Source organism: Orycteropus afer, unplaced genomic scaffold (assembly GCF_000298275.1).
Source record: "Orycteropus afer afer isolate SDZICR_OR568_19922 unplaced genomic scaffold, OryAfe1.0 scaffold00183, whole genome shotgun sequence".
Lineage (NCBI taxonomy): Eukaryota > Metazoa > Chordata > Mammalia > Tubulidentata > Orycteropodidae > Orycteropus > Orycteropus afer.
Window position 1 is genome coordinate 2,292,665 of NW_006921770.1, and position 14,425 is coordinate 2,307,089.

General features: G+C 40.8%; 1 protein-coding gene across 1 annotated transcript in view; it reads right to left on the minus strand.

The window, feature by feature from the left end:
• Window positions 1-14,087, minus strand: part of DAB1 (DAB adaptor protein 1) — a 433,463-nt gene extending 419,376 nt beyond the window's left edge. Inside the window, exon 1 of the mRNA XM_042781851.1 lies at window positions 14,021-14,087. Coding sequence (XP_042637785.1) covers window positions 14,021-14,087 — 67 coding nt within the window. The remainder of the gene's footprint in view (window positions 1-14,020) is intronic.
• Between the last annotated feature and the right edge of the window lie 338 nt (window positions 14,088-14,425).

Genomic DNA, 14,425 nt, shown 5'->3' on the forward strand with positions numbered 1-14,425 from the left:
CACATTGAGAAGGAAGCTGACGCAAACTCACGCTGAGGAGATCAATGTGTTCAGAATATGCCAGGCACTCCGGGTACACACAAATTCCAGGCACACACAAATTACATGTAACATTTACTGAGTGGATGAAAGAGAAGTACAGTGTTGTTCAAGCACTGGTTCCAGGCTATGGCACTGACCTTCTTATGTCTCCAATTTCCTTATCAAAAGGGGGAAATGAAGAATAGAATTCCAAATTCTTATGGATTCTAGACTTTCTGGAGAAGGGGACTGGATGAATCCCTGTACCTATTGTCTGAGATAATCTTTAAAACTTAAAACCAAATATATCCCCTAAAGTCTTATTAATGTCAAACAACAGTTTAATTTAACTAGCCAAAAAAAAAAAAAAAAGTCTGCCTTGAGCATTGTGCTTTTTTTTTTTTAAAGAACTATCTAAATGAGATCAAAGTGACAATAGCAACTTAAAAGATTAGACAGAAACTTTAGGAGGCAGTGAGTTTATGTTCATGAGGAGGAACACCTCAGCAGAGGAGGGTGATAATGGTTGCACAACTGGGAGAATGCAATTAACAACAACAACAAAAAAAACTCATTGCCATCAAGTCGGATCTGACTCACAGCGACCCCTCCTTCGGTTTCCAAGGCGGTATCACTACAGAAGTAGATTGTCCAACCTTCCTTCTGAGGAGTGGCTGGTGGTTTTGAACCGCCAGCTTTCTGGTTAGCAGTCAAATGTCTTAGGCATTATGCCACCAGAGCTCCTGAAGAATGTCATTAGTGTCACTGAATTGTACAAAATGGTCACTGGATGTAGAAAATACAAATTACATGTAATATTCACTGAGTGGAATTGGCATACGTTTTGCAGTGTATATACTCAACAAGAATAAAATAAAACTTAAAAAAAAAAATCAGCTACATCAAAAGGTTGTTCTGAAGATCAAGAGAGAAAATACACGCAAAGACTTGGGAGCACTGCCTGGCCTTTTGTGATGGCTCGCAGATACTGACTTGCTTCATCACCAGTGTCGTCGCTATTATTCCTGGTATGGAGATGCTTACTGGGAAGTGAATTGGGCTGCTGATCATATTTGGGAGACTTGGAGAATTCGCAGAAGTTACCGGTCAGTACTTTCAGAGTCCTTGTTCCAAATTAAGGTCTGGAAATGATGTATTTTGTTTCGACTCATCTACAGTCTCAATCCTTCAAGATAACATCCTCTTCACCATTTTATTTCTAGAAAACAGAGAGAAGATCTGGAGCCCTTTTTAGAAGGAAAATGTTTTCTTTTCAATCATGTGGAGCTCTTGTGTGTGGCAATCACTTGCATGCCACACACATAGGAAGTGAAGGACTGTGGCTTCCCACGGTGGGCTCCCTTTCTAACTACATCACATATTTTACCATCATTCCATTCTCAAGATGAGGCCATCACAACCTAATGGTGTTACTACTGGAATCTGTAGGAAGATGTCTTTCAGTATACACATAACTTGGTATTTGGTAAGACCCCATGCCACTCAGTAGAAGGAAGTTGAGCCCAGTGTTAAAGATATACACTAGCCCTAGAACTGGAGAATTCTAGGGGAAAATAGCCCCTTCAGCTATAAATTATGTTTGCTCAGGTAAGCTGTATACCTCTCTGAGCCTCAGTTCCCCCTCATGTAAAATGGGTATAAACCAGTTGCCTGATTCCCTGTATGTGAGTCAGGGTCAAACTGTACCCCACAGGGTTTTTTAATGGTTAATTTTTCAGAAGTAAATCTCCAGGCCTTTCTTTCAAGGCCCTTCTGAGTGGACTTGAACCTCCAACATTTCAGTTAGCAGTCGAGTACATTAACTGCTTGTACCACCCATGGACTCCATACTTGTTTCTAAAGGTTGTTTTCAGGCTTAAATGAGACAGTGTGGGCACATGAAAAACAGACAACAGTTCCTTTTCCCTTCAGTCAACTCTGTGTTTGTGCACTTGACAGGCAGTGCAAAAACAATCTCGTGGCATGCGTACTCTGACCATCCTAGAAGCTGTGTTGCAATTGAAGCAGGTTGCCAAAATCCCAGTACACCTGGGAACATCATCTGCTTAGTAAATATGTCCAGATAATAAAACCTCATGCCCTGGGTCATTTTCTGATTATCAGCAAGGATGAAGACTCTCCAGTCCCAGGAAGGAGTATACACTTATATGATTCACAGAGATATCAAGGACTTGGAGTGGTACCAGGAAGGGCTTTGTTCTTCACAACATCAAAATTCAGGCCCAGCCACTGCCAGAGGCAGCACACTGAGCTTAATGAAGCAGTGGGATGAACTAATACAGCAAATCATATAACTCTTACTACCAATATGGCCCACATCATGCTAAATTACAGCACCAGACATGATTGGACACACATCACAAAAGGAGAAGGAACTCACTGAATGGTAGGAATTTTCAATGTCACATAAGAAGGATGTCAAGAATCAGTTCTTAGGGGAGACGTTTTTGTTTTCTTCTCTTCTTTCTCCCTATGTGAATTATGCTCCTAAGCAATCACCATTAATTATGATAGTTAATACAATGAACATTTACTGAGTGTCTACCATGTGCCATGCTCTGTGCCAGGAACTCACAGTTATTGGCACAGACAGAAAATATGGAAGAAATTACAGGAAAACTGTGTCAACTGTGACTTACCACATTTGAGTAAGGACAGGGAGCTACAGGACCCCTCACGAATCCAGGGGTATCAGTTGAGATTTCCTTAGTCTTAAATTCATTCATTCACTCTCCTAGTAATTCAACAAGTATTGCTACATACCTGTATCTTTCAACATTGTACTTGGTGATAGAAATAAAGAGGTTAACAAGACAGTCCCTGCCCACACAGAACTCCCAGCCTGTTGTTGTTGTTATTTGCCATCGAGTTGGTCAGGAGCCACAACTGGGGGACAAATAGCTGGGTTGCAATGTGTCACTAAACTGTTTTGGGAAAAAGTGATATCTAAGAGCTCTGGTAGTGTGCCTAAGGCATTTGACTGCTAACCAGAAGGTTGGTGGTACAAACCCACCAGTCACTCCTTGGAAGGAAGACTGGGCAATCTATTTCCATAGTGATACCACCTTGGAAACTCAAGGTGGGGTTGCTATGAGTCAGATCCGACTCAATGGCAGTGAGTTTTTTGGTAAAGTGAAACTAAAGGATAAGTAGAGTTAGCTTTGAAAAGATTGAGAAAAAGGCATTCCTGAAAGGAGAAAACCCAAAAACAAACCCACTGCCATTAAGTCAATTCCAACTCATAGCAACCTCCATAGGGTTTCTAAGGCTGTGAATCTTTACAGAGGCTGACTGCCTTGCCTTTATTCTGTGGAACAGGTGATAGGATCAAACAGTCGCCTTTTCAGTTAGCAGCCAAATGCCTTACCATGGCACCATCAGAGCTCCTTGGGAGAAGAAAAGGCATGGGTAAAACATCAACTGTGATAAAGAACATGGTAGAGTCCAAAACCAAACCAAACACACTGCCATCAAGTCGATTCCAACTCATAGTAACTCCCATTGGGTTTCTGAGGTGGTAAATCTTTACAGAATTAGATTGCCCAGTCTTTCTTCCAAGGAGTGGCTGGTGAGTTTGAACTGCCAACCTTCTAGGTAGCAGTCAAATTGCCTTAGGCACTGCATCACCAGAGCTCCTTATGGTAGGGACAGGAAACTGAAATAAATTCAGTTGACTATCATGGTAAAGTGGTGAGAGATGTGACTGGAAAGGTAAGAAGGGGTCAGACCAGGCAGGGCACCTCTGAACCCATGATAATAAGCAGGGTAGACCTTACTCTGAGGGCAGTAGGAGACATGGGAAGGCTTTACGTAGGGGTGTGGCCTGATCAGCTCTTCCTTCTGGTGAACTGTGTGAATTGCTTAGTGATATATATATATATGACTGACGACATAAAGACCACTTAGGAGGCTACTGGAATGATCCTGATGAGAGAGAAGGGCAGCTTGAGCTAGGACAGGGGCAGCAAGGAAAGAAAGGATGAATGGATTTGAGGGAGACTTAGGAGGTCAGGTTGATGGACCTTAGCAATTAATTAAGTCTGGACACTAGAAAGCTCAAAATGTCAAGAATGATGGTAAATAAATAGTAACTGAGTTTTGAAGGATGATAAGAGGCTGGCCGGGTGAATAGGATGAGAATGATGATCCAAGCAGAGGGAGCAGCACACACAAAATCCCCAAAAGGCAAACTGACACTTAGGCTATGGGGAGGCAAAGGAGAAGAGACAGGGACCAGATCTTGGAGAGTCCGGTGTGTCATCCTACAGGGTTTGCTGCTGGGGTTACTGAACAAGGTCAAGCAGGAGAGTGATAAGCTTCTATGTGAAGAAGGGTTTGGAGAAAGTCTGACTTCATAAAAGGGAACCAATCTGAATAAGGTCCCAAACTAAGTCACCAATTAAACCTGACATGAATGCACCTACATGGAATGAGTGAAGTATCTTGTAATAAACTCAAGAACGTATTATCAGACTTCATGCAGAAGACACTTTCCAACATGCATCACATAATCTGACAATTCATCTTACCATAAAGGATGAAATTTCTTGGCCCAGGAACCAGGGCTTCTAATGGGTTAATTCTGGTTCAACCTCCTGCTGAGAATTTGCATTTCCAGACCAGATACACTGAATCAGAATCTACAGTTTACCAAGGTCCCCAGGTGATTCTTATGTGTTCTGGGCATTTTGTTTAAATGTAGATTCTGATTCAGTGTATTTGGAGTAGAAATTCAAATTCTTAGGAAGGGTATGGAACCAGAATGAACTGGTTGGAAGTGCTGCCAAGAACATTATTTCCTCCCTCCCAAATCCTTCAGCCCAAGAGGTTCACTGATCAACCCAAAAAATTTCTGTCACAATGTAATTAAATAATTGATTTTGAGTTTCCAAAGCCTGCAAATCATAGTTACAGTCAACAGAGAACTACTAGCTCACCAAGATCCAAAACCCTGTGGAGAAAGAATAGTGCCATATATATATTTCCATGATGTGGCTAATCTGTTTCTATATCTACCTTCCCCCACTCCTATGCACCTCCCCCAAAAAATGTAGCCTTTGTAATTTGTTCACATCCCAACCATCCAGCACCAAGCCATGGAGCCAAACACAGAGAATGCATTCAGCAAAAACAGCACAAGCTTTAGCACTGCTCACACTAATTGAGGACAAGCTGCTTGACCTTGGGGCAAGTCTCTTGATCTCTCCGAACATTATTTTCCAGTGTTCAATCAGGTGATGTAAAAGTTAGGCTCATTAGAAATAAATTACTTAAAATGAGTAGCATGCAGGAAACACACAATGAATGACTGCTAATAATAAATGTTTACAGCTTGACAACATGGTCCATTCTCCTTTGTATTTCCTGCATAGCTTTGAACCAGTTCAAAATGGAAACAAAGAACCCTGATTTCCTGCCTATCATCCCAGTTACTGTTAGAACCACTATCACTTGAAGATGAACTAGTTCCTTTTCTCACTGAATTACTACATGTCCCTTTACTTCTCTTTATGTCCTATATCACTAAGAAAAGTATTTTCCCTCAGGGTAGGTGGGAGAGTTGTGGGGGAAAAGGGGAAGGAGAGGTTCCTTACATGGAGTCTCTGTACAGAGTATGATGCTAGGCGTTTTGTATTTGTGAAAGCATGTGCTCCTACTGTAATGCTTTGAGATAGAAAATACTATTATTCTCTTTTTACAGGTGAGGAAACTGAGGCTCAGACAGATTAAGTTGCTAGCCCAAAACACGCACATAGAAAATTTGCTGAGTCTGACTCAAAACTAAGTGTGTCTAATTCTAAAGTATGGGTTCTTGCCGGTAGTCCTCATTTTAAAGGACAGGGTGCTAACACATGGAGGGATTAGGCCTAAGAATGTAAGTTGTTTGGAATCTGCTGAATTGACAGAATACCAGCTATGGAGTCAGACATGGATTCCTCTGACCAATTCTATGACTATAGGCAAGTCATTCTTCCTCCTGAGACCTCATCTGTTAGAATGAATCTCTCGCCAGACCCCAAACAGTAATTCCTTACCACCTTTCATGTGTTTCAAATTCTAGAGAACTTACTCATATTTCAACGAACACTGACTTTAAGAGTACTATTTTATTGGTGTTTATTTTTCACTTGCTTCTAGCCAGGAAGGCAGTAAAAAGAGTTTTAATGAGAATTTTCTTAATTAGGATAAAAATTCAGTATTTAAATTAATAAAAATAAATTTGGAATAAAAAACACAACTTATACATTTTATCAAAAGTAATAGATTGGGAATGAATAAAAGAGACAATAGCTTTCTGCAGGAAAGGATGAGACCTATCATCCAAATCAGAAGGCACGCTGCTCCAAAAGATGTCCCTCTATCTCAGCATGAAAGGACAGGAGTCAATATCTCTCCCCCAGAACACAGAGCACAGTGCAGGCTCATGGCATGGGCTGGATGAGTGTTTCTGGATAAAACCAAAAACCAAAACCAAACTCACTGCCATTGAGTAGATTCTGACTCATAGCAACCCCCATTGGGTTTCCAAAGCGGTAAATCTTTACAGGAATAGATTTCCCAGTCTTCCTTCTGCAGAGTGGCTGGTGGGTTTGAATCACAAACCTTCTGGTTAGTAGTCAAATGCCTTAGGCATTATGCCACCAGAGCTCCTTTTAAGATAAAAGAACTAATTAATTAATCGATGCCTCTGGATGGTGCAAATGGTTAAGTACTCAGCTATGACAGCTGAAGGTTGGCAGTGCGAACCCACCCAGAGGTACCTCGGGAGACAGGTCTGGCAATTTGCTTCTGCAAGGTCACAGCCATGAAAACCTTACAGAGCACAGTTTTACTATGAAACACATGGGGTCACCACGAGTCAGAACAGACTTAATGGCAACAGGTTTTTATTTATTTTTCTTTGCTTTAGTATTTCTATGTTTCAAATAAGGAGCTCTGGTGGTACAGTGGTTAACTGTTCAGCTGCAAACTGAAAGGTGGCGATTTGAACCCACTCAGCTGATCCTCAGGAAAAAGAAGAGGAAGTCTGCTTCCATAAAGATTTATAGCCTTGGAAACCCTATGGGGCATTTCTACTCTGTCCTATAGGGTCACTATGAGTTGTAATTGACTTGACGGCAATGGGTTTCAGATGTTTCAATGTGACCGACCAAATATTATTTTACCTCTATTAAAAAAAAAAAAAAAACCTGCTGTCGGGTCAGATTCTACTCATAGCGACCCCTCCTTGGGTTTCTGAGGAGGTATCACTACGGACGTAGACTGGCAACCTTCATTATGAGGAGTGGCTGGTGCGTTTGAACCACCAGTCTTCTGGTTAGCAGCCAAGTGTCTTAGGCACTAAGCCACCAGAGCTCCATTTAGTGGCTGAAAGAGCTGAAACTCAAAGATTGGAAGTAACGTGCGTAAAGGTACACAACCAGTGAGTGATGAGCCTGAGATCAGAATCCATTTCCAGTGTCCTGAGTAATCCAGGCAGCCTTCCCTGCAGGACAAGAGCAGCAGATGGAAGCAGTGAAAGGGTAGCTCTCTTCGCACCATGGGTCTGATTAAAAGCTTTTTTTCCTCCCCAAATTAAATTTTCAAGGTCCTTGAGGGTCCAATAGGTTACTGAATATGATAGCACTTTATAACTCTTAAGTGGTAAGTCCATTAACAAAGGTTATTTTCAGGGGCTCTGGTAGCATACTGCCTAAGGCACTTGACTGCTAACCAGAAGGCTGGCGGTTCAAACCCACCAGCCACTCCTCAGACGGAAGGTTGGGCAATCCTACTTCTGTAGTGATACCGCCTTGGAAACCCAAGGAGGGGTCGCTATGAGTGGGGGCTGACTCAACGACACGTAACAACAACAACAACTGGCCCTTCAAGGGATCAGGCCCTGAATACAGCATTACTGAAACCATTCTTCCGCCTAAACAGACCAGGCTTTTTTAAGAAATTTTCAGAGCCAGGGTTCAAACGTGGCTTAATCTGACTCCAAAGCATAGTCATCTGTCACAGCAAATTCCCCTGGAACCCATCATATAAGTCCTTAATAAAACCAAGAGCTGTGGAGTTGGCTCCGATTCATGGTGACCCCATGTGTGTCAGAGTGGAACTGTGCTCCATAGGGTTTTCAGTGGGTGTGACCTTTCACAAGAAGAACGCCAGGTCTTTTTTCTGAGGTGCCTCTGGACGGATTCCAACAGCCAACCTCTTAGGCAGTACTCAGCACTTAATCATCTGTGCCACCCAAGGACTCCTCTGATCATCACCTTTTTCTCTTAAAGATCAGTAAAACAAAGCTTACAGAAACTAAATTACCTATCTCTGGTTACATAATAGGTGAGAAGAGTTAGAACTGAAAATCAGGACTGCTGACTCCAAAGTCAGTGCTTGTTATACTCCTGTAAGCGGCCAGATGGTGCTGACTGAGAAACCCCAGGCACTGGCCCTAGAAAATTCTGCATCTTTTGTCCTGAGACCCATTCCTCTGCCACAGTCTTCCACTGAGTGTCCTAATGCAGGGATCATAAATAACAAGAATTGTGTCAACTGATTCTCCCTCTTTAATGGCAGGTAATGAACCTGAAAATACACATTTTCTTTCTCCAGCCCTCCATCAAACTCCAGTCCTGGAATAGGCACTGTTTGACAGGCTGTATGTGCTGTGACACAATCCAATAAAAATGAAATGAAGAAAACAACTTTATTTCTCACTACTTCCATCCCTTGTTTGAATTGTGAATACTTCAGTTACGTTTCATCCATGGCCTGTCTGTAAACTCACTGTAGTGAAATATGCCCCTGTATGCCTTATATTTGAAACTGTCTGACTAGCTTTCAACAGCCTGGTTAAAGAACTGGGTAACAGAAAGTCTGAAGGGCCTCCTAACTTTCTTTCTGTCACTCTCCTCAGGATAGATGACCCATGTTGTCAGGTATTTTTCCTTTTGAGGAAATAAAATATCTGCCCCAGGAATCATCTAAATTTTGCCAAGGGTAAAATTTCTTCTAGTCTATGATATTATGTAATAATATGTGAATGTACGTATGATATAATGTCAAGTAACAAGGCAGGATATAAAACTGCATAAATAGCATGATCTCAACCAGAGTTGAAATAAAGTCCACCAAAACCAAAACCAAAACCAAACTCACTGCCGTTGTGTCAGATCCAACTCATAGCAACCCCTCCTTGGGTTTCCAAGGCGGTATCACTACAGAAGTAGATTGCCCAACCTTCCTTCTGAGGAGTGGCTGGTGGGTTTGAACTGCCAGCCTTCTGGTTAGCAGTCAAATGCCTTAGACATTACACCACCAGAGCTCCCAAAATGAAGTCCAGAAGGAATTAATTTATAATGTTAACAGTAGTTATTTTTGTTTGACAGGATCATGCATGATTATTTTGTCTTTTCTAACTTTCAGTAAGAAGAATATATGGTTTTAAAAAAATTTTTAATGAAATTACTAAAGAAAGAAAATGTAATAATAATTTTTCCAGAAAGAGGCCTAAACATTCAGTTCTTCTTTCCCTCCAAAACTATTACATAAGATTATGCAACTTTCACTAAGACCAGACAATACTTGTAAGGGGGAAAAATAGTTATAAACCAATTTTGCTAATAAATATAGATATCAAAACCTATGTAAATGTCAGCAAATCAAATCCTGCAGTGTATAGAAAACAGTACATCATGACCAATTAGGGCTTACCCTGGGAATGAAGAACAGAAAATCTATCAGTGAAATCCACAACAATGTAAATTAAAAGAGAACAAAAACATATATAGTCTTTGCAATAAATAAGGAAAAAGTATATTATAAAATTCAACATGCAAATTCAGGATATTTAAAAAAAAAAAAAAAAACACCTCCTAGAAAATTAAGTAAAAGAGAGTTCCAACACACCCAGAGGCTCCTCAGAAGGCAGGCCTGGTGATCAACTTCCAAAATGTCACAGACTTGAAAATCCTATGGAGCAGTTCTATTCCACACATATGGCATCACCATGAGTCAGAATTGACCCAACATCAACTAGCAACAACAATAAAGAATCCTTACCAAAAATTTTAAAATCTCACTTAAAGGTAATTTAAAAGTGTTTCTATTATTCAGGAACAAAATAAGACCACCTACTACCATTAAATCAGACAACATATTGCACTGGGCAGATCTGCTCAAAAGACCTCTATAAACTGCTGACAAGTAAAGCTGTCTCTTTGCAGACTAAAGTATGACTAACCCAAGCCATAGTATTTTCAATAGTCTCATATGCATGTGATAGCTGGACAATAAGGAAGACCAAAGAACAGTTTATGCTTTCGAGTTGTGGTGTTGGAGAAGAATGCTGAGAGTACCACGGACTACCACAAGAATGAACAAATCTGTCCTGGAGGAAGTGCAGCCAGAATGCTCCTTGGAAGTGAGAATGGCTAGACTTTGTCTCACCTTCTCTAGTCATGTTGTCAGAAAAGAACATTCCCTGGAGAAGGATATCATGCTGGTAAAGTGGAGGGTCAGTGAAAAAGGAGAAGGCCCTCAGAGAGATGAATCGACACATCAGCTGCAACAATGGGGCTCAGGTATAGCAAGGATTGTGAGGCTGGCACAGGACTGGGCAGTGTTTCATTCTGTTGTACACAGGTTCACTATGAGTTGGAGCCAACTCAACAGCACCTAACTACAGCAACTACCATTAAGCTTTGTACTGGTAAGGCCAGTCATTGCAATAAGGCAAGAAAAATAAATAAGTGCTTAAAAATTGAAGAAAAGAGAAACTTATCTGTAGGTTATGTTTCTGACATAGAAAACCCAACAGAAGTTAGAGAAAGAAATAATAAGATTGTTTAACATTATATATTCAAAATTAAAGAAGGAGATATTATTTTATTTTATTGCTTTATTTCCTTTTAAAATTATATTTAGTTACATTTATTTAATAAAATATTTATTACTCCACAGTCAGAACTGAAGAAGAAATGACTTAATCCTGCTACCAGCATGTTCTCTCTCTTTTTAAAGTGCTCGATAAAAGGTCTGATTTTTTTTTTACCTTGCTCCATCAAAAATACAGATTGTATATGAAGAACAAAAACTGTAATTAGACTTAAGCAACATTTTGCATCATGTGTGTATGTGTGTTTTCTCCTTGTGATTTTATCTCTTTCCCTTCCCTTTTTACAACTATACACATAATTGTAAAGTCATGCTGTGGGACAAATGAGCTACATACATCTTAAGAGTCCTTGGTTCTAAAATGAGAAAAGAGAAAACAATGTGGTAATGATGATGATGAAGATTAAGAAGAGGAAAAGGAGGAAAGGGGAAGATGAAGAAGAGGAGAGAGAAAAAGCAAGAAAGGGGAAGGATAGAAGAAGATCATAAGAAAGGAAAGATAGGAAGAGAAGGGGGAAGGGCAAGGAGCATGAAAAAGAAGAGGAAGAGAAGCACAGGTAACATTTATTGAGCACTTAGTACATGCCAGGTACTGTACTAATTGCTTTATTTTCCTTATTTAATTATCAGTCTTCATAGTGATCTTATAGTATATATGCATTTTATAGACAAGGAAAATAAGGCTCAGAATGCTTAAGTAGCTTTCCAAGGCCACACAACTAGGAACTGTGGTTTAGCCAAAATTTGAACATATGTCTGCCTACCCAGAATCCATGGGATTAAATACTCACTCAAAGATACTACTCTCCTATGTATTGTGCTGATTTTGAGAGCGTCTTAGGATATGAAGATGATGAAGTCTGTTCTGATTACCTAGTGCTGCTCTGATAGGAATATACCACAAATGGGATGGCCTTAATAAGCAGGAGTTTATTCTCTTACAGTTCAGGAGGCCAGAAGTCCAAGTTCAAAGTGCCAGTCTCCAGGAGCTTGGTGAAAGACCCTCGACCTTGGGCTTCAGCTCTGCCTCTTGCTTCCAGCCCACTGAAGCTAGAGGCATCTCTTCACTCAGGTAGCTACTGGCTGCTGAGGCTAACAAGTCCAAGGTCAACAAATAAAATGGCACAATCCCGTTGTTACCAAACCACACAGCAGGCCATTAATTCAAGTCTATTGAAAGTCCCAGGATTGGCAGGGCATGGCAGGCTGCTGAACAATGACACGGCTACATGCAGGGTTCAAGCGTGCCATAAGCATTTGGAAGACCATTCCCGAAGCTGTTTTTTATACACGGGAAGCAGACCACATAGCCAAAAGCAGCTACTCAATTGCTCCAATAGAGTCCATCATGGAGTTAGTTACTAATCTCACCATGGGGAGTAACTACATTCAGCTGCCCAGCCACTCAACCAGGCCCAGCCAAGTTGACACACAAACGTAACACCACAAAGTCCTAAAACGGTCACCTTCACACTCTCATTCTAAATCTCCAACCAAGCCAATGTCCTGAAAAATTAAATCCTTGCTTCAGAACACTTCTGGTTTTGCATGTTTAAAATTAAGAATGAAAAAAATATTCACTAAAATACAATTTTTAAAGCATTAAGCATTCAAGAGCACAAGTTTAGTGCAAAGGTTAAATCTGAAGCAAAAATATAACTTGTCAGTTTCCAATGAAAAAACATGTGAATTCTGGTACATACCAGGCTCCACAATCTATTTACCATATACCAGTTCTTCCAAGACCTGTTCTTTCACCCATTTGCTTTCTTTCTATTATTCTTAGAATATGATGCATAACAAACAGGTTTATATTAAGTTTCAGGGAATGAAATAGACTGCCTCCAAAATGTTTGTATTTCAAATAAACATCTAAAGGAACCTCGGGTTCTAGCTCTCCAAGAGCTGCGTATGCATTACATTTCCCTCCCTTGATTCCTAGAGGGTCAGACTAACACCATCAAAAAGCTGGGCTGGGCAGGCACAGAGGGTCTGGTACAAGTCATTGCTCAGACACAGCAACCAACATTGACCTTAGATTCCAAGACTTAGAAGAGAGCTCTATCAATCCCCTTCCATGCAGCAGCAGCTAAGAAGAAAGAGGAAAGAAAGAGCTGAAAACCATAAGAAGAAAACGTATACGCACACCTGCCCACATGTATACAGAAAGCAAGAAGTTACTTAATTCTAATGACAACGGGGTGACAAAACTTCCTGAAAATCTATGAGGTGAAATTCCTCAAAAAACAGGGCAAGTGGTAAGATTAGTTTGTTATCACACTCCACAGGTCAGCCTTCATTACCAGATACCTTGTTTATGTCCAGCACTTTCTAAGTGTTGGGAGTTAAAGGGGTGAATGGGAGGTCCAGCTCCAAAGGAGTATGCAGTATAGCTGACAAGGAATTACAGAAGAAATATTTAATAAAGTGAGGTAACAGCAAAATACGAGTGAAACAAAATAAACATATTTAACCCACTTTGGGGAGTAAGGAAAGGCTCCCCCAGGAGAGTTCACCAAACTCAAACATGAAGAACAGGTAGAAGTCAGCCCAGAAGCAAAGAGGAGAATGACAATCAAAGCATTCCAGGCTGCATTAATAGTATAGTGGTTCTCAAAGTGTGGTCTCCGGACCAGCACCATCAGCGTCTCCTGGAAACTCGTTAGAAATACAAACACCCAGACTCCTTCAAGATGCACAGAATCAGACACTTTAGGGATGGGCCTAGAAATCTGTGCTTTAACCATCCCTCTAGGTAAGTAGTTCTCAGAAGTGAACTACAAAATGCAGAATGCTTGGAGGGTCAAACAGGGTTAGGAGGGTTCAGGCAGAAGGCAGACTCGAAGGATGGGTAGAAGGCTTATAAGAAAAGGCTTTGTATGTTATAAAAAGAATTTGGGATTTTACCCAGAGAAAAATGGAAAGCCATTAAAGTATTACAGTATGAGTACAAAACAAACCAAAACACAAATAATACTGGTGGCTACTAAAAATATATATGCAGTCATAAAGATTGTTCTTTATCTTATTGTGGAGATAAAAAATTTATTCCTAAACAGGAAAGTAGCCATGCACAAGGGCAAGAATCCCACCCTACCTTTCTTTCTGGAGTCTTTCTTGGTGCTGGTTTTCACAGCTACTTGAAGTTCTGTCTCAGTTGACATCCTACTAAATCCTTAGTCCACTTCACACAGATCCTGGGCCTCGGCCAGGCTCATTGAGGACTCCTCTCCAAGAGTATGACTCCTCCCTTCACAAACGACTCCCCAAGTGGCTCATTTCATTCACTTCTTTCGAGGGCTGCAAACCAAGCAAACAGAAAATTCAGAACAGTCACCTTTTGAAGATAAGCACAAATCAGAAGCAGGGAGAGGGGGCAGAACCAGCCTGGCAAATAAACATACAAAAACAGGGACACCTTGATCTCCATGTACAAATGCTCATATGATTTTATGAAGCAACTGGCAAGGTTTAGTTAGACAGCACAGGAGTCCCTGAGTGG